Genomic DNA, 20,794 nt, shown 5'->3' on the forward strand with positions numbered 1-20,794 from the left:
GAAAAAAGAGAGTGAAAAAGAAAGAAAAAATCAGGAAGGAAGATAAGAAAGAATAAGGGAAAGGAAAAGAAAAGGAAGGAAAGAAAGAATGAAGCGAATAGAGAGTGAAAGCAAGAAAATAATGAAAGTAGAAAGGAAGAAAGAGGGAATGAAAAGAAAAAAGGAGAGGAAGGGAGCAAACAAAATTAAGGAAATAAAACGAAAGTAAGAAAAGGAAGGAAAGAACAAAAAATGAACAGAGAGAGAGAGAGGATCAGGAAAGAAAGCTAGGAAAGATTTGAAATAAGATAGAACCAAAAAAGGCAAGCAGGAAGGATAGAAGAAAGGATGAAGAAAAAAGGATAGAAAAGAAAGAAAAATGAACGAAAGAAAGAAAGAATTAAAGAGGAAAAAATTCAAACTTCAAGCAAACAAAACAAATGTAATCATTTTACAAAAATCTTACTGATATTTGTGTTTTTTATAATATATTTAAAAATTGTTCGAAAACTAAAATGTTTTAGAAACGAATAAAATTTCAAAGTGAAACATTGTCAAACTTAAAAATTAGGGGAACATCGCGGCATCACACCTACACAGGCTAGGCATCTCTCTTCCCATTGTTGTGTCTTGTTATCGGTGCGAACACGAGAAGACTCAAAACAAAAGCTGAAACAACTAGACCCCGGGGGGGAGGCACTCGACCAAAAAAGTGGTAGGGGTGTGCCGCAGGCGAGACAAAAAACGGGGGCCTTGGAGCGGGCTTATTGTAAAAAGGAGGGTCCTCTGAACGGGCTTTGGAACTACAAATGTTTGTGAAAACGGGGGTCCTTGGAACGGATCGCCAGCGTGTGAGTGCGCATCCGTATGGAACGGGCATGCGTGCATGATGCAGGCAGCCCGTCCGTCGGGTGCGCTCGTGCAGAGGCGATGGTCGGACAGCGCTCTGTGGCCGCTTTTCACCAAAATTGCAGCTCATTGTAGCAGATCAATGCGACCGGAACGGCGTAACGAAAAATATGCGAAGCTTTGGAGCAGATTTCTTTCTTCTTTTTTCTCGATAAGAAGAAAATGCTATGCTTTGGAGCGGCTTTCTTTGTTCTTGTTCTCAATAAGACAAAAATGCTATGCCTTGGAACGGAAATTTGAGTGTAAAAATGGGGGTCCCCTCCGCGGCACATACCCACTATGCATTATATACTGAGTGCCCCCCCCCCCCCCCCGGGAACTAGACCGATCTAGTAATGAAAACTCAATAACTTCAGTTGTTACTCCAACTACATCACCAAATCATTAATCTGAGAATCCATATACATGTAATTATAAAAATTTCCTGCCGATTTTGATTATTTTGTTGGAAAAACTGTTAATCATGTGAGATTATTCACTTTGATTCAGAGTTTGCAAATCTCCTCCGATCATGCAAGCCTGCCACACACCACACAGGCAGGCAGGCCAGGCCACGTGCAGCAGCTAGTACATGTACACTGTATGCTAACTTTGCATGTGTGTGTGTCTGTGTGTAGATCACAGAAAATCACGGAAAATGGCTTGCAGTTTGAATTGAGGGAAGTTGTTAACTTTGTTTTTTCTCTCTCTCTTCTTATTTTTGCTTGTGAAATATGGGAGAACTTTGTAAACTTTAATCTTACACTGAGAAAGGGCATGACCAGTTTTGAAAAAAGGGCACAGCCTTTTTGGCCGTGAATTGACCATTTTTTGTAAAGGCATCACGGCCAGTTATAGGGGCATTGACGGCCTGGCCGTCGATGGCCGTTGATTAATTTATGCCCTGAACATGCCTGCACGATATTGCCTTTTTGTCAGAAATAATATAACTGTCACACATTAGAATTAATTAAGGAGCAATTGGAGCCCAACTTATCATATCATCCTCAATCCTAACCTCATTTTCTTATTCGTAAGTTAATCCAAATAAGATGTTAGGCATCTTTCTTCGGAGCTGGGAGCACTGATCAATCGATGTGTTTGCTTTGTTAACATAGTATTACACGTAATTTATACCCCAATACATTACAATAATTTCTGTTGATTAAAATATTCTGTACAAAGCAAATGGATGAAATGTTTCTTTACATATTAGAGACTAGTAAATTGAAAATGAATTGAACTTGAATTGAATTTCTAAATAAAAAAACTCGGAAAGAGCTGGCTGCACTTGGTACATCATGAAGATGATATGATTTTAAGGGCATTAGGGTTTGTCAAGTCGTTTCAAGGTATTCCTGCAAGTACCATGATACCACACTGAATGTATACGACATTTTTTTCTGTTTATCTATTTTTGTTCCTAAATGAGCACATTTGACCGGCCCCCTTTTTATCTAATGGATAATGTCTTCTTAGATAGTTTTCAAAATAAAGAACCAACTTCTAAGATTCTAACCGCTTTTAGTGTATTTTGGCTACCAATGAAAGTTTGTTGACCTTTTGACCTTCTTCTGACCGTGTCTTGACCCTTTATATCTTCTGGATAAGGACTTCTGAAGATGAACTTATCAAAATCCAAAATAAAAAAGTACACACATGCAAAAAAAAAAGAAGCAAAAATCCAGAAAAAAATCAGCTTTCTTATTACACCTTCAGTATAATTTGCCATATAACGAAAGTTCGTTGACCTTTTGACATTTCCAGTCATAACTTTTTAACGGGAGGTTACGAGTATATGATTGTGTACACTTTTTTATTCAGTATAACAAAACAATTTGATGTATGACTCAACACAATCAGGGCAATTCCAAAAATTGACCCCTATGAACCCACTTTGACCCGTCACATGGTCAAGATGACCATTAGAAATTTGTTACCAAGTTGGAAGTTGTTCCTTGTGATGTCACCAATCATGTACAACTGAAAAATCAGACTTAGCCAATTTGTCGAAGTAGATGACATATGCTGCCTGACTATGTTCCAATCAACATGCTCATAGTTTTATCATAGTTGATCTTCAAATTATTGTTGTTCATCCAGGCAGATAAACTTTCAAGTTCACTATTAAGGACGAGTTTAATAAGTCTAATCGTCATATAGGTGTACGGTGCACTCTTTAAATACAGAAATTACATCATCAATAAATAAAATGTACTGAAAGGGTCCAAGGAGAGATCCCTGGGGTACTCCCTTAGAAATGACCCTTCTGATAAAATTCCATTAATGGAAGTACGAAGTCTTCTGTTAGTCAAATAACGTTTAAACCAATGCATTTCATCACCAGATATACCAATATTCTTAAGTTTGGAAAGGAGAATTCAGAATTGCATGATCAACCAGGTCGAAAGCCTTCTGGAGGTCTATAAAAATAGCCCCTGTATACTGCCCATTGTCCATAGAATAAAACTAGTCATCCGTTACCTTAGCAAGGGCAGTAATGATAGTGTTTCAGATGGAATTCCAATTGAAACGCAGATAGTAAAGAATGAGTTTGAATATAACGAAGTAATTGCTTAAAACTGCACATTTTTTTCCATTAATTTAGACGCACAGGATAGAATTGATATCGGTCTATAGTTGTAAAATTCAAACTTATCACCTTTCTTGTATATATGAACAATTTTTCCTACTTTCCATTTCTCAGGTACAACACCATCACATAAAGATTTATTTATCAAGAAAGTAATTGGTTCAATTAAAAGAGAAATTGATTCTTTGATTATATATAGATACCATCTAAACCAACAGATTTTGCATTTTTCAAATTATGAACCTCTTTCAACACATCGCTTTCAGAGACAGGCAATTATCTAAAGTTTTCATGCAGAGGGGAAGCTTCACGATCATGATATACATTTGTATATCATTAGCAATTTCTAACACCACATTAGCAAAGTGATTCTTAAAGCCATTAGCCACTACATCTGACATTACTTTGGGAAACGAAAAGTGCTATTGGACGAGTTACTGTTTTTGCCCATAAGGGATTTTAGTATTTTGCAAGAGTTATTTCTGCTTGTTACATTTGATAATTTGTCACAATAATATTTATGTTTAGATTTCCTAATGACAAAAGTGACCTTATTTCTCAGTTTTATACAAAAAGCATTTGCTTGTGTAGCCCTGCATTGGCTTACCCCTGGAAGTTTGGGAAAGCACCATCCGTAAACAACTTCAAATCAAAACTCAATATTCATATCTTACCATATATAGTGCAGAAGATGTATAGTAGTGAAAGCTTCTGTGTTCTATAAATCTAGATGTTTTTATTATCATATTATTATTAGTGGTAGTAGACTCACTAGTAGTAGTATTGTTATTATTATTGTTTTTGTTGTTATTATTATTACTCTTACTATTATGGTATCAGTATTATTATTACTCTAAGTATTATCATCGTCATCATCATTATTATAGATTCTGTGGCCTGCGTACAAACAGTTCAGAAAGAAGTCAATAGGCCTTAGTGATGCACATCCTTCTAAATGACAAATACCTGTAAAATACGAGAACTTGTTCAGTGTTCGAAATACCAAGTGATTTATTTTGTGCATTCTCATTAAAGACTTCTCTAAATTAGCATAAGTTCCACATGTAATGAAATTCGTGCCCAACACTATCTGCTTCATAATTTCATTCCTTAATTTGTGAACTAATGTTTCATATGAGCACAAGGACATGCTCACCAGACACCTACATGTATGCACTTCAAGAACCAGTGGTTATTATTTTTTTTAGTGTTGTTATTATGAGACATGGCAAACAAAAATATTGAGAAAATGTTGTGCACTCTTTGCTCCATCCATTTTCCCCAAAATTCTATTCTGTCTAAATGTAAATTATAATTTTAAATGGGTTGTATAATTATTATTTGTCAACATTTCTATGTCAACAGGGTTCATCAAGTGTAATGTCTGACAGCGGTGAATACAAACTTGTACTAGTCGTAAGAAATGATCTGAAAATGGGAAAAGGCAAAGTAGCTGCCCAGGTAAATATGATGAAGGTGCTTTAATGGTTTTAGAGTGAGCATTGGGGGAAAAATTTTCATTTTCTAATTTTGTGGTGGGCATCGTGGTCTAGTGGTTAACATTCTTGTCTTTCAATCTGAAGGACGTGGGTTTGATTCCAAGCCATGGCATGTTTTCCTTCAGCAAGAAATTTATCCACATTGTGCTGCACTCAACCCAGGTGAGGTAAATGGCAGGAAGTACATGTAATTCCTCAAAAAGCTGTGCGCACCGGAATCGGTAGACTAGCTTAGCCGGGGTAATATAGGAGCGCCTTGAGCACCTAGCAAGGTGGATACATGCGCTATACAAATCCTATATTATTTATTATTTAAAACTTATGGTGACTGAAAATAAATTTGTCATAAGATTTCAAACAATATTGGGTTTCTACTATCAGATTTTCATAGACAGTCAAATCTTTTTAGACCACAATCATGAATGGAAGCGGAAGAGCCGTGGTGTAGTGGTTCTGACTCTTGCCTTGTAAACAGAGGCTTGTGTGAAAAAATCCCACCGCGGTTTCGCGTCCTTTGGCATGGCGTTAATCCACACTTTGCTATTCTCGACCCAGGTGCTAAATGGGTACCCGGTAGGATACATAAGTTACTGTATGTTTGAATTTGCCAGCACCATTATGAGGCTGCGATTAATGCAAGGAATGCTCCCCAGGGAGTTGAAATTGTGCACTTTTTGTGCGGGATTGAAATGAATCTAATGACTGGGGTAATAATATGAGAGCGCTTTGAGCCATTCTAGCTATTATTATATTATTATTATTATTATGAATATATTTAGTATGAAATCTTTCACCTAAATAGATGTTATCTATCACTTTACTAGTTGTATCATACATCTGTTCAAATTTATAGCTCTAGCTAAAATGTGATCAACCTTTTTGATATATATTCATAACTTTATCAAATCAAGGCCAGTTGAAATTTACATGTACATTCAAAATTAAATTCTGGGTTCTGTTATGTAGATATTAGTGTACTGTTGGTTATTATTTTGATTAAAGGACAAGACGACCCCCAACAAAATGTTGTTTTTAATTAAAAGGGAAAAAATCCAACAAGCATAGAAAACATAGAAAATTTCATCAAAATCGGATTTAAAATAAGAAAGTTATGACATTTTTAGTTTTCATTTAATGTCACAAAACAGTTATATGCACATCCTGGTCGGTATGCAAATGAGCAGACAGATGTTACCCACTCACTGTTTCTTTTATATTTTGTTATATAAAACATGGAAGTATTCTATTTTACTCCTCCTTGTTCTGTGAAACAAAGTTTATCCATCCCTAGTAATGAGGTATTGCCATTGTTTTAAAATGTGATTTAGTAAAATTTTTCCTTAATTTCATATTTGTAAAAATTGAAATATTGTATAATTCAAACAATAAAACAAAAAAGAAATAGTGAGGGAGGGACATATCAACTCTCTCATTTGCATATCACTGGGTTGTGCATATACTAGTAATAGTTTTGTGAAAAATAAGCGAAACTTTAAAATGTTGTAACTTTCTTATTTTACATCCGATTTTGATAAAAATTTTAGTGTCATGCTTGCCTGATTTTTCTCTATTGATTCAAATAATTATTTTTCTGGGGTGGACTTGACCTTGAAGTTTACTTTCACTGTGGTGTACAAACTTATGTTGTCTTTCAGTTTATTCAGATTAGCAATTGTGGGTTCAAAATTTATATAATTTACCAAGGGATCCTTCGCAAAGAGAATGTCACCAATGTTGCATTCTCAACAACAATACAGATGTATTTGAATGAGATTTTTGTTCTTCAAATCAACTTTTTCATCAATTAGTCATATCTGCTTTTAATGATTTGTTTTACTGCAGTGTAGCCATGCAACTCTAGGATGTTTTAAGAAAGGATCAAGAATCAGATCTGAATGGTTAAAGAATTGGGAGATGGATGGCCAGCCTAAGGTGGTTCTCAAAGTACAAGATGAACAATCATTGTAAGCGTTCTGTTCGTAACTTAGGCTTTCTGCAATTTGACAATATGTGTTTGTTTTTTAATGAGACACCCTCATTGTTTATATATGTGATTGTTTTCCTTGACTGGTCAAGAAAGCTAAATATTTGCTTGCTTTTAATAAAACAGATGATCAATGAACATTAGCCCTTCTTGGTGGACTTGGTGATGAGGGTACATTGCTAAGGCACAATGATACTTCAGGAATTTTTTATTTTACAATGGATGCAGATAACACAATATGCAACCTAATCTTTTGAACTCAACATAATTTCACTTTTAGATTGAGAAAAGTTTCTAATTGCTTTAAAGCTAATAGATTTTCTTTCACTTGGGGAGGGGGTCAAGTTTTGATCATAAATGATATTAAATAAATCTATTTTTCAATTCGACCCCACCCCCCTCGACAAATTATGTGACTACACCGCCACACAATTTTTTTTTACCACAGCACTCTCTGACTTTTTAATTTCAAGTCTTTCGCATCTTTTTAGACCAAATTGTGACGCCTGGGTATGCGGTTCTAGATTGCACAACATTTTGTAAGTTCATGTCAGACAAAAATATTGCTCAGAAACGTAATTTTGTGTACAAAGTTAATGGAAATTCTGCTTTTGACCTCAAATCATAAATGTATGATTATTCTATCTTTTGCTAGTTTAAAGGTATTCATCTTATGTCATTTATGACAAAGAGTCCCTGACAAAGTTCTTCAATAATAAAAAAAAAAAAGCTACAAAAATACAGAAATACATATGAAATTCAGAAAACAAAATACATAACCTAGGAAATTATGTTTTAAAATGTAGTAGGGAATATGTTGATCATTGTGATGTGGTAGTAGAAATAGCTGGAAAGTTCATCTTAAAATAGCCTTAAAATGGAAATACTGGAGCTTTTCGACATGCACTCATCGATCGTATGAATGACAAGGGCGCCAGAGCGAAACAAATATATATAATTAGAACCAAAAGAGACAATGGACGCTTAACAGCGAGCTGTGATTGGCTGTCAAGGTAATCAATTTAGGCTTAGTACCAGTTGTAAATTGAAGCGAAGCAACTAAAATAAAGCAAGGGTTTTAACGAACTCCTGGCGACACAGATTCGGGTCTGTTAGCTGGATATACGCTGCCTCAAGCATGCGCAAGTGAGTGAAACTACTTGCTTAGCTGAGCGCCTTAAACCAAGATCAACAATATTGTTCCGCGCATGCTTGGTTGCTCTGCAATCAGCAAGTGGTTAGCAAAGGTTGAATTGCTACCACCATCAGCCGCAGTACTAGCAGCACGTTTCCGGCGTGCGCATGGAGTTTGTGAACGCACGCTAGTTTGACAATTCCGGATAGAGGCGGGCACATGTTGGCTAATGTGATCTGCTTAACGTTGGGTTGTACGCCCTATGTACCAAGCTTCACAATGGCACTTAAACTAGTAAATAACAGTGTGAGATAGGGAGCATGTCCTTTCGAACAGCCAAGTAATTTTGTGCGTGGTAAATACCACACGCACTTCAACGCTAGGGAAGGCCTTCACTTGCGCATGCTTGAGGCTGCGTATATCCAGCTAACAGAAATAGAGCATTAACCAAAAAGAGCTGATTCCATGATTTTTTAGTACATGTCATACTTCAAACAATTGAGTAGCATCAAAATGACCATTGAGTCTTGTTCCTTTTAAGACAGTAAATGTTGTTCGCCAGGGTAATCAATTGAATGATTTTAATAATCGAGATTCCAGGATTATCAGAAATCACAAAAAAAAAGTTTGCGTACTTTACAAGCAGACTCTGTCCAGGGCCTGACCTTTACTTTTTTTTTTAGGGAGCCAGCCGGGCTCCTCAACCACTTTTTTAGGGAGCCCGCAAGGGGTTCAGGGAGCCCAAGTTTATCACATTTTTTTTGGGTCATAACAATGGTCAGTATTAAAACACACCAACACAATTCCTTGTTTTTATAATCATCAATACCAGGTGTATTATTATTAAGTAAATGTGAGGATTAACTGAACTGAAGAATTAATCTTACAGCAATTGACTTTTGTGAAGCCCTTTTGCTACAGTAACAGTCTAACATTGGACTTCAGGTTTTATCAGAATGAGATATAGCACTGGATAAGTCACTCTTCCTCGCTTGTCTGTTCAAATTTATATTCATTCAATCTTCAATATTGCTCAACAGATTGAGCAAGCAATAATTAATATCATTTGCAGAGACGAAAATAAATGACAAAAACTATTGAAAATGCATTTAACCACTAGGAATATACTTTTCTTTCAGAACCTTCCCAAAATATGATATTTTCATCCTTTGCTCAATCTGTTTCATTGCATATTCAATTTCCACTCAAATCGACATTCATCTCATCCATTATTTCAGAATAGACATCTTTGTTTACATTAAACTCAGCCACAGGCACTAGGAATGCCCAAGGGGCTCATACAATGACCCCTGCCATGGGGACATACCATTGTAACCAAGCAACACAGGCTCAATGTTGACAGTTACGAGGTCACTCACTGTTTTTATGAATGAACTTTCTTGGCTGATACTAGAAAAACTTAAGGAGCAAGCCGGGCATTTTGATTTACTTTCTAAGGAGCCCGCCAAGGTTTTAGGGAGCCAATTGCCACCGGGCTCCCGCTAAAGTCGAGCCCTGCTGTCGCGTATCCCAGTACAGTACCTATGACATGCACATCAACACAGCTAATAAAGATGTGCAGTTGCTGGCACAGCTGACACTGTAATGTCTTGAAAGAATTACAATGTTTGGAATTCATTGTTTATCATGGATTTCATTTGTTATCTTGCACTTTGTTATCAAATTTTAAACATAGCCATGTAATTTTGATTGGATGTGTCAAATCAGTAATCAACATATGGTGAATATTTGATTAGTGTAGAAAGTAGGATTTGGTTGCCGATTGTGGGTAAACTGAACAAATGCTACGATAGTTTGACTTTTACTCCCAGGCCTAGTAAATTTTCTTGGATTCTATATTGACTGTTCAGTGTAATTTGAACGATACTAATTAAAACAATGCTATTTGTAAAGTATCCAGTTGTATCGGTATTAAATTTGAATTCAAATACTCTCTCAAATCATGCTTTGTTTTTATTATAAAATGCACTTACATGTATATTTATCACCATATTTATCATACCTCGTCAGTTTTTGGGGTAATAGTGGTAAGTTGAAAATGTTGTACCTTATTAAAACTACAGAAAAAGCAAAATGTGAATCGTGTACATGTACACCAAGTAGTACATGTATTACCATATTTATTTTATCCCCCCCCCCCCCTTTTGATACTCCTCTTTTCATTGTTTTGTTTTACTTTTTTTGAACATGTCTTTCAGTAACATTAATGATTTATGATTATTTTATTGCGTATAAACAGTATACGATTTGTTGCGATCCAATTTTCAAAGAAATTGTATAAAAAGAACATTTGATACGAGCATTCCAACGTATATAAAGGATATCGGCAAGATATCCTTTTATCTGAACTGTACTCATTCTCATCAGACAACAATCAAATACGTTGATAAGTTTGAGAATACGCTCTCTTCCCTATTCGACAAACATGCTCCTGAAATTACGCACATCATCACAAGTCGTCCTGAATCACTGTGGTATTGTGATGATCTCCGTCAACTCAAGCACGAACTGCGAGGACTGGAACAAAAGGCATTCCCTCATGGTTTGGCAATTGATCATGAGAACATCCGAAAACCAGCCCATCATTATAGTAACTTCCTAAAGTGTGCAAAGAGCAAGTTTCACCGTGATCAGTTCAGAAATTGGACACCACGAGAACTGTTCAAGAAAGTTGAACAGTTGACGCGCTCAACCACTTCTGCAATAGTACCTAACGCTAATGGTAATGGTGCTAAATTATTAGCAGAACGCTTTGTCGAGTACTTCAATGAATTACAATGACTGACAAGTTTTTTTAACTTCCATATTAGTCTCCAATTTTTAGCTCATCCGGCCCGAAGGGCCAGATGAGCTAATGCCGTGGCGTCCGTCGTCCGTCCACAATTTTTAAAATGCTTCTTCTTTGCCATTTCAAGTCCGATTTCAATTCTGTTTGCTTTATATGATAGCACTAGGCGTGGGATTCAAAACTTCTCCACAGAATTTTGAAACTCATTAAATATGCTTATTTATGCGCATTTTTCAAAATTCACAAAAAATGCTTTATTTGTTGACCGATTTTGATTTTTTTTCTTTCATCTGGTAGAGCTTCATGAGGTTCACCAAACTTTTACACAGAATTTTTAAATTTGGAGTAGAAAATTATTTATGCTAATTTATGCAAAATCATAAATCACATATGCCTCTTCTTTATTTGTTGACTGAATTTCAAAATGCTTATGCCGTGGCGTCCGTCCACAATTTCAAAATGCTTCTTCTTTGCCATTTCAAGTCTGATTTCAATTCTGTTTGCTTTATATGATAGCATTAGGTGGGGGATTCAATACTTCTACACAGAATTTTGAAACTCATAACATATGCTACTTTATGCGTATTTTTAAAAATTCTGATAAAATGCTTCTTCTATGTCGACCGATTTTGATTTTTTTTCTTCCATCTGGTAGAACTTCATGAAGTTCACCAAACTTCTGCATAGAATTTTGAAATTTTCAGTAGAAAATTATTTATACCAATTTATGCAAAATGTATTCATAAATCACAGAAAATTCCACTTCTTTTTTATTTTTGTTCCATCTGAGAGCTACATGAGATTCACCAAGGTTCTACACAGAGTTTAGAAATTTTGACTAGAAAATTATTTATGCTTAATTTATACTGTATGAAATTTATTCATAGATCACAAAAAATGCTTCTATGTCATTTCTTCATCAATTTCAATTCTAATCTATATCCTCAATTTATGTCACCAATGTAATTCACTACAGTGTCAACTGGGCTGAAATTAAAATTGTGTTAAATTTCGTTGCGAGATGCCGGATGAGCTCCACATCATTGATGTGCTAGTATTCATTAGATTAAATCTCAATTGTTTCATGTTAGTATTGTTACTTTGCATGTTTCATGTTACTTTGTATATAATAAATTTTATGATTTTATGATTGAAATGAAATGAATTGAATTGAACTTGAACTAACACATGAGCTGGAATCCTCTGAGCCAACTTCTACAAGTGAACCTAATTTTCTTGAGAAGCCATCTACATCAATTATCAGATACTTTAAGACTTTACAGATGAGGAAGTTCGTAATGCCATTTTGAAATCCTCCTCAACGACATGTGATCGCCTCCCCATTCCAACTCTTTTTCTGAAAAATTTCTTAAATGAATTAGTTCCAATTATGACAATTGTTAATGATTCGTTTTTAACCGGATGCTTCCCTAATACATTCAAATCATGTGCCAATATTTTACCCAAACTGAAAGGAAACTACGTGAATGCAGAAGAGCTTAAAAATTATCGTCCAATCGCTAATCTGAGATTCTTTGCCAAGATCTTAGAAACTCTCGCAGCCTCCCAGTTACAAACTTATCTTCAAGAAAATAGTTTGTATGCAAAATTTCAGTCAGGTTATCGTTAGTTCTATGGTGTTGAAAATGCTCTGCTTAGAATCACAAATTAGAAAGTCAAAAGGGGCCTAAGCTTTCGATCCTAGCAGAATCTTCGTCGGAGGCAAAATGACAAACATATAAAGTGGAACAACCATAATATAGACCACAGACAAGCTACAGCAACACTAGAAACAAGGAGATAAAAGGGGCATTAGTGAGTAGAGAAGACCAATCAGGTTAGTGAAGGGGATGAAAGAAAAGGAGTAGGCAGACACAAAGGGAAGTTAGTGTAAGTAAGGCCAGTAAAAGTAAAAGGAGTGAAGGAGCGGGAATTACTTATGAAGACCTCTGAAGGATTTAAGTAAGAACTTTTTTTCGGTTGTCTGAAAGGAACCTTCTGAAGGACATGAAGGACAGAGATGTTTCTGCAAATTCCTGGAATGGAAGGAAAAATCAGGGTCCTCGGAGCAGATACGGCGAAGTCTGAGGGCTTGACTGTAAGCGATGCCGGTTTTGCAGTGCCGGGGGTGGCAGCTGGATGAGTGGAGGTACTGGTGGGTATCTGTGGGTTTAGTGTATAGGGTAGTGGTGATACCGTTAGGCTTTTTCTGGACTGTGACATCAAGGAAGTGGGTTTCCTGTGGGGAGAAATCAGAAGTGAATTTGATGGTCCTGTGGAAGGAATTGATGTGGTCAATGAATGTATGGTGGCTATCTTCATCCCTGGTCCAGATGAAGAAAATGTCGTCTATGTAACGCCACCAAATCCATGGGCGACAGGGGGCTGAATCTAACATCTGCTGTTCCAGCTTGGTCATGAAGAGACAGGCGAATGAAGGAGCCATCCGGGTGCCCATTGCTGTACCGAATATCTGTAGGTAGTGCTTGCCCATGAATGTGAAGATGTTTTTTGTTAGAACATGAGACATCAGAGATTTGATATCGGATATGGGGGGACTGGAATGGCCACTGGCGGCCAAGGCTTCACATGATGCTTGGATACCTTCGTCGTGGGGAATGCCGGTGTACAGTGAAGAAACATCGAAAGTGCCGATGATCGCAGTCTCTGGTTTCTGGTCCTTGATGTCATTTAGTTTCCTGAGAAAGTCTGGGGTGTCGTGGATGTAAGAGGGTGCACGTAAGACAAGGGGCTTAATGTGGTAATCAACAAAAAGGGAGATGTTCTCTGTTGGGGAACCATTTCCTGAGAGGATGGGTCGACCGGGGTTGCCAGGTTTGTGGATCTTCGGGAGGAGATAGAAGCGGGCAGGTTTAGCATTAGTAGGGGAGATAAATTTGTGGGCCTTCTCGGAGAGATGCTTGTGTTCTTTCATGTCATTCACTGTCGACTGGATCTGTAGGGAGAAATTACAAGTAGGGTCAGAATCGAGGAGTGCATAGTGAGATCGATTATTGAGATGTTTCATGGCTTCATCGATGTACTGCTGGCGGTCCATAACGACGACGGCTGATCCTTTGTCTGCAGGCTTGATGATGATGTCGGACCTGTTTTTGAGTGATGAGAGAGCCTGGCGTTCTTCTCGAGGAAGGTTGTCATGTGCTCTGGTGTCGAGGGTGTCTGTGGAGCAAACTTGGTATGAGACAGCTTGAATGTAAGTTTCAAGGGAAGGAACTCTATTCTTGGGTGGAGTCCATGTGCTTTTCTGGTAGAAGGGCTCGGGATCAGAAGGGGGTTCATCTAAAAAGAACTCTTTGAGACGTATCCTGCGATAGAATGTAGGGAGGTCTTGGCTGAGAGCTATCTGTTCAACTTCTGGTGGCGTGGGGCAAAACTTGAGACCTATAGAGAGAAGAGAGGTTTCTGCTTGGGAGAGAGGGGAGGATGAGAGATTAACAACCAAATGGGGGGATGCATCATTGGTGTTGGTATGTCGTCTAAATCTGTTTGACCGTTGTCGCTTCTTTGTGAGGTTGCCTATTTTCTTGTTCCTGCGTTCAGTGAGGAGAGACCTGTGTTTAGAGAAATCAGATTCAATTTCATCATTATACTGAAGCCATTGGGTTTGGGTACAGCAAGAACGTAGTTCGTCTTCCAGGCTACTGATGTCAGCTGAAAAAGAATCAAGAGAAGCAATACACTGTTCAGAGAGGATGTTAATTAGTCGAACTGACGCTCCATGTAAGGTCTGGTTCCATCGTTTGCGAAGTTCAGGTGTGAGCGTACCGAGACCGGGAGTGCAATGAAGTTGGAGGCCTGTTGGTATAATGCGATTGAGGGAATAAAATCTGTAATTGTCCTGGTGAAAAGAGGTATTGAGGGCCTTCAGCTTGATCTTCCTGAGCTGGTGAAATAAAGATAGATGGTTAGTCATGGTAGAAAAGAGACCTAGAATAGAAAGTGTAAAACAAAGAAAATGGATATTCATAACAAATCAAAATATAAAGAATGAGAAAAGTCACAAATGATATATTGGTGTCTTTGGACAAAGGTGAGGAAATTATCCTGATATTGTTAGATTTTTCAGCTGCTTTTGACACCATAAGACATTACATTCTTTTAAATCGCTTAGAACACACATTTGGAATCTCTGACCATGCTTTTAAGTGGTTCCAATCATATCTTCTTGACCGTAGTTACTGTGTAGTTATTGGGAATGAACGATCATCCACCCACCCTTTCAATCAAGGCATTCCACAAGGATCAGTATTAGGACCCACATTGTTTACACTTTATATTTCTCCATCGGAATCCATAATTGATAGATAACATATCCAAAAGATGTTTATGCGGATGATACGCAACTCTGTTTCTTTCACGAGATCGAGCAATTCTGACCCTACCACTGAAATTTTGCATTGTATACAAGCAATCCAAACAATGGTCTAAAAAGAATAGTCTTAAACTGAACAGTAGTAAAACAGAATTCACTTTTTCGAGAAACAACCCCAATACAGAGTTTAGATCTTGATGAAACATCACTTCCTAGTAGCAAATCATGTAGAAACCTAGGGGTAATCTTTGACTCTCGTATGACATTTGAGAACTTTATGTCACATAAATGTCACACTGCATCATATGCTCTTTAAAGAATAGGAAAAATTTGAAATTATTTGGATAAACCTACAACTGAAAAACTAATTCATGCATTTGTTCTGTCATATTGATTTCTGCAATGTCAGCCTAATTTTCAGTTTACAACAGCGACAAATAAAGAAACAACAGACTATCCAAAACTCTCACTGCAAGATTAGTTACTCCAACTCGAAAATATGATTTAGATAAGTTTAAGACTTCCCTAAAAAAGTATCTGTTTAACTTGTAATGAATTCAGTGCCCAATACTCTTTACTTTACTATGTGTCATGGGCAATAAAAGAACTGATTATTATTATTATAATCATTATTATATCAATAATTGTTTAATAGATGATTCTCAGTTGTGGGTCAGTCAATTGGAGGTGCACACCAGTTTTGATTATTAGTATAGTTGCATGAGCTGTGTCATTTCCCCTGCCACATTTTTTTTTCTTTCATTTCTTTTAATCCCAAGTACAAACCATAAACAGAACACAGTGCGCTTAGAAACACCCGTGGTAAGCGTCTTATAAATGTTATGTTTTGTTATTATTAACCAAGTTCAGAATACTGGTATGAATACTGAAATCAAAATTCCAGTCTATTTCGAGCCTTCTTGTAGGAATAAAAGCAAGTTCAACTCCATATCGCAATGATGTAATCATCGGCTGCGACTTGAAGCCGATTTGGACCTTACTCCAACCACAGGGCTTGCAGCAAAGCAAAATTATGATTTTATTATTCCTAACATTATGCCGAACTTAAAATAATTGTTCTTAGAACTAAAACTGAAATGCAAAATGTGATTTACCAGAATATTTACCATAATATGTAAAACATGTTGTGTACCCCCTTCTAAATCAACCATATTTTTTGTGGTCCAAATAGTTCATTGTGGACAGATCTTGTATTTTGTTTATTTATTGATAGTCAATGGATTGTTTTGCAGACTAGTATTATCTGGACAAGCAACAAGAAAAGGTCTCCCAACTTCCATCATTCAAGATGCTGGAAGGACACAAATAGCACCAGGATCAAAAACAGTACTTGGCATTGGACCAGGTAAAAAACATTCATACACTTAAAGCACTGCATACAAAATGCACTTACAATAATTTTGTAAATGGATATGAAATGTGTCTAGTTTTTTTTAATATATTTTCATGATTGAATTTTCATCTACAAGTGCCATTTCCGTGTAATTCTATGAATCTTGTATTTTGCTTCGATTTCATGGAATCTTGGATATGTGGTGATTTTTATTTCATTGCTGTAGAATGGAAAATATCCAGGATGGTGTTTCATAACAATGAACAACTTTATGCAAATCAGCCGACCCTTCCTTGTGCTAGATCATTTGAAATATAACTTTATGCAAATCAGCTGACCCTTCCTTGTGCTAGATCATTTGAAATATAACTTTATGCAAATCAGCTGACCCTTCCTTGTGCTAGATCATTTGAAATATACCGGTAACTTTATGCAAATCAGCTGACCCTTCCTTGTACTAGATCATTTGAAATACATTTTTTTATCCATATTTTTAATAAAAATCAGAATACGTAGTTTGCTTTTTGTCAGGATTTGATCATAATTACATCAACTTCACTTTTGTTATTTGCCACAAGAAAGGATCCTGTGTAAATTACAAGCAGCTTTATCAATGGGTCCCATATAAAGCCATTTCTCCGATAATTCTTGACTAAAGTTGGGTGTTCTTCATTTTCTTCACATTTGATTTTAATAGTGTAATTAATTCATGAACAAGTATAAGTAAAATTAACCAATTAAAATAGCCAATTAACATTCACTTTAGGTAATAGCCGTTTTCTTTGTTTCCCTCTAGGTCCAGCATACCTTATAGATGAAGTCACTGGAGATTTAAAGCTGTATTGATGAAATTGTATCATTCCATGAATAGAGCTGCAGTTGACAGAATTGGGACCTTTCTACATTCAGGCTGATCATGAAACAGTGATATCGGAAAGACATTGCATAATCATCTCTAATGAATGCTTTTATAGATGGGCAATTTCTTAAGTTAGTACATTCAATGGTCATAATCTCTATGTAATTGACCATTCTAAAATATCCTGCTTTGTGCTTTATAAGGAAAAAGTTTAATGCTTTCAAAAAAAAAATTCATAAAGTGCAGTAAAAGTGGACAAAAAATATTGGTTGGATGATTAAAGGGAAATGCCCAGATATATTTGTACCCCAATTTTTGGCTTCTGACATCCCTGGACACTAAGTATGCACTTTCTTCGCGCTCTTGGGAGTATTCCAGCAAGAGTTTCAAAACTGAATTGCTAGACAAACTATATATTAGGCTTTTGCATTCTACCAAGTAATACCTCGGGTAATGGTAACAATTAGGGTGAGCCCATAGATATCTGACCATCGTTATGACGATTTACAACTCGAAAAGAACGCGTCCGCAAATATCGCTGCTACCACTGGCTATGGATACTTGTGATTGCATTTTTTTCAATTCGGCAGTGAATTTATAATGCATGGAGAAATAGGTATAGGTTTTAAATCATCAATTTTGAGACTGAGAGTACAATGGAAAAGGAGTAAACTGGTTGCTTATCGCTGGAATACATCTTAAAGGAGAATGAAACCCTTGAAACCAGCTGAATCCATATCAAAGAGAAAAATCAAAGAAACATATTGTTGAAAGTTTGAGGAAGATTGAATGAATAATAAGAAAGTTATGAGCATTTGAATATTGAGATCACTAATGCCATGTAGATCCTCCCATTGGCAATGCGACCAAGATCTGTGATGTCACACACGTACAACTCCCTCATTACTTTAGTACTTATTTCACTTATATTCTCACTTTTATAGAGTCTATCACAAGGTGAGGTGTTCTCTTTATGAGAGAAGTACAGAGGTTTCACAACATTATATCATTGATGAATCGTTTGTCATATGATTAGAATGAGCAAAATGAGATGTTTTGGGGTATATTTTCAGTGTCCAAAAGGGGAGAGTTGTTCATCTGTGACATCATAGATCTTGGTCGCATTTTACTGCCTGCACCTTGTCCTCCATGACAAAACTTTGGATTCAGTGGTTCCCTGGTGATTTCAGCTCTGGTTTTACCTTTGGTAAGGGGGTTCGTCTCAAAACTTATTCAGGGTAAAATTTAAAACAAGCAATTGGGTTAATATCTCATAAAATCAGTCAATTACACTTTAATTCAACTACTTAACTCAAATCCCCTGTGGTAGGGCTTTATTGGGTTTTGGGGATGGGGATATTAGTTAGTGGCCATTCCGAGGTCAGTTAACTTGGGTCTTCTCAATCCTGGGACTCCTCAAGCCTGTGTAGATATGTAGATCGAAACATTTTGACGGGATGCATTGGTTGAAAAATTGGAGATTAAGATCAAAGGAAACTTGATGGTACAGAAACAGGCAAGAAGGTTAGAGTACCTCCTTACACCAAACAGAAAAATGAGATTTGGCCAATTCCAATAAAGTAGAATTGGAAGACCAAGATGAGGGGGGGGGGGGGCAGTGCAATCCATACAGTTCTTTCTTTGGTGTCAACTGAACTGCAACCACTGCACTTTGGCTGTCCATATTCCGGTTTATTGATTCTGTCATACCTAAAGGTCAATCAGAAAAACTGAAGCTAATCTATTGAAATATTCTATTGGAAAGGATACAAAGACGTTTCATAAAATGTGTTTCCATTTCTTATTTTGTCAGATCAATATCTCAAACTTTACAATAAATTAAAATTATGGGTGTAAAGCTGACCACTTTACCATGACTGGCATCCTTATTTCTCAATTATTCTCCTCCTTTGCTAACTTTTTTACAAGATCTGGCAGATGAATGGGGTCCAGTTGATTTAGAAGATAGCACATCCTCATTGTCCATTAGGATAATGCTTGCAACACCCTAAATGGGGTAGGGGTAAATTATAAGGCCCTGGGACAATGAGAAAGGAAACAAGTTGGAGGGATATGAGCAACCTATTATCTAAAATAAAGTCCTGTAGTATAAAATTATTCCAAAGAAGAAAAGAGAGATAGGGAAATACAGAAAAGATGAGAGGGAGAGTAGAAAATATAAAGTAGATTGGAAAGTTGAAGAAAGTATTGAGAGATGATGGGCATTAGAGGATGATTAAAGAAGCAATACAATAGGCAGAGAAATCCGAAAGCATTGACTATGTTACATGATAATCAGGTTATGTTTTGCCAATCCGATTCAGTCTTTTTGGGGCCATATTTTTTCTGTTTGGGTAATGTAAGAATTGTACTTGAAAGAAAGATTACAGTATTTTATTGTTTGCCCAAGTGCAATCTCTTTGGACCACAGATATCTGTTGACTCGAATTCAATGTAGATGTTAATACAATGTTTTGCATATTATGGCCTGATGGCCGATAATTCAACTTGTGGAAGTCTGATTTTATTATAGAGACTCTACTGATTTATTGCATGAACTTCAGCAAAATACACAAATTACTGTTATCACATATATTTGGTCAGACAATAATTTGCATTGATTTGGAACTATTTGGTGTAGCACATTTTGTCTCCTAATTGTCAGTGTTAAAACCAATTCCAGAATGATCAAAACTAAGTTTTTCAATGACAAACATAAGTCACGTTTGGAGTTGGTTTAAAGGCAGCACATTTATAATTCTGTTGTATATTTAATAAGGAATTGATGATTGTAAACTTTATTTCTTGTACACATGTTTACACTTAAGAAAAAAAAAAGCAAGGGAAACGTTTTTTTCATTGTCTTTTTAATAAACATTGGTAAAAAAAACCCTCATTCTTTCAATGATTGTGTTTTATTCCAAAGAAGTCAAGAAGTTGTTCTCTTACAAACTTTCCCTTGGTCACATCATCAAGATAGATGCATCTATACACAGTCTTTCATCACATAGATGACCAGAAAATCTCATGCTATGTACTCAAAATTGCAAAATAAAGGTATTTTGTTGTAAGCATTTATCACGTTTACTCAAGCAGCACCTTTGAATGAAACAAGAAATGTGATAAATACCATCCATATTCTTTCATATTACAATTAATCTTCACATGACTCTTTACATTTAAATGAATAAGAAGTATTTGTGAAATAATTACTTGTAGAATTATTCACTCTATGGAATCATCAATACTTCTTGTAATAAACAATTATCTGTAGAAGTGATAACACTGATGGCAATATAAAGTATCTCAGAAATAGTTGTCCACAACTTTTATATAAGCATTTCACAGTGATTTGAAAACC

At 36.3% G+C, this 20,794-nt stretch overlaps 1 protein-coding gene across 1 annotated transcript; it reads left to right on the forward strand.

The window, feature by feature from the left end:
* The first annotated feature begins 386 nt into the window (after positions 1-386).
* Positions 387-20,237, forward strand: LOC135155966 (peptidyl-tRNA hydrolase 2, mitochondrial-like). Its single transcript, XM_064106607.1, has 4 exons — positions 387-4,921; positions 6,802-6,923; positions 16,474-16,586; positions 17,371-20,237. The coding sequence occupies exons 1-4, from the start codon at positions 4,841-4,843 to the stop codon at positions 17,418-17,420; spliced, it is 366 nt and encodes a 121-aa protein (XP_063962677.1). The 5' UTR covers positions 387-4,840; the 3' UTR covers positions 17,421-20,237.
* Positions 20,238-20,794: the final 557 nt, after the last annotated feature.

The sequence above is a fragment of the Lytechinus pictus genome, chromosome 2, assembly GCF_037042905.1.
Source record: "Lytechinus pictus isolate F3 Inbred chromosome 2, Lp3.0, whole genome shotgun sequence".
NCBI lineage: Eukaryota > Metazoa > Echinodermata > Echinoidea > Temnopleuroida > Toxopneustidae > Lytechinus > Lytechinus pictus.

Bases quoted from the DNA above. Each gene is read 5' to 3' on its own strand.
- LOC135155966 (XM_064106607.1), top strand. From the start codon at position 4,841: ATGTCTGACAGCGGTGAATACAAACTTGTACTAGTCGTAAGAAATGAT. The intron at 4,922-6,801 runs GTAAATATGATG...GTTTTACTGCAG, and splicing joins AAGGCAAAGTAGCTGCCCAG to TGTAGCCATGCAACTCTAGG. The intron at 6,924-16,473 runs GTAAGCGTTCTG...ATTGTTTTGCAG, and splicing joins GTACAAGATGAACAATCATT to ACTAGTATTATCTGGACAAG.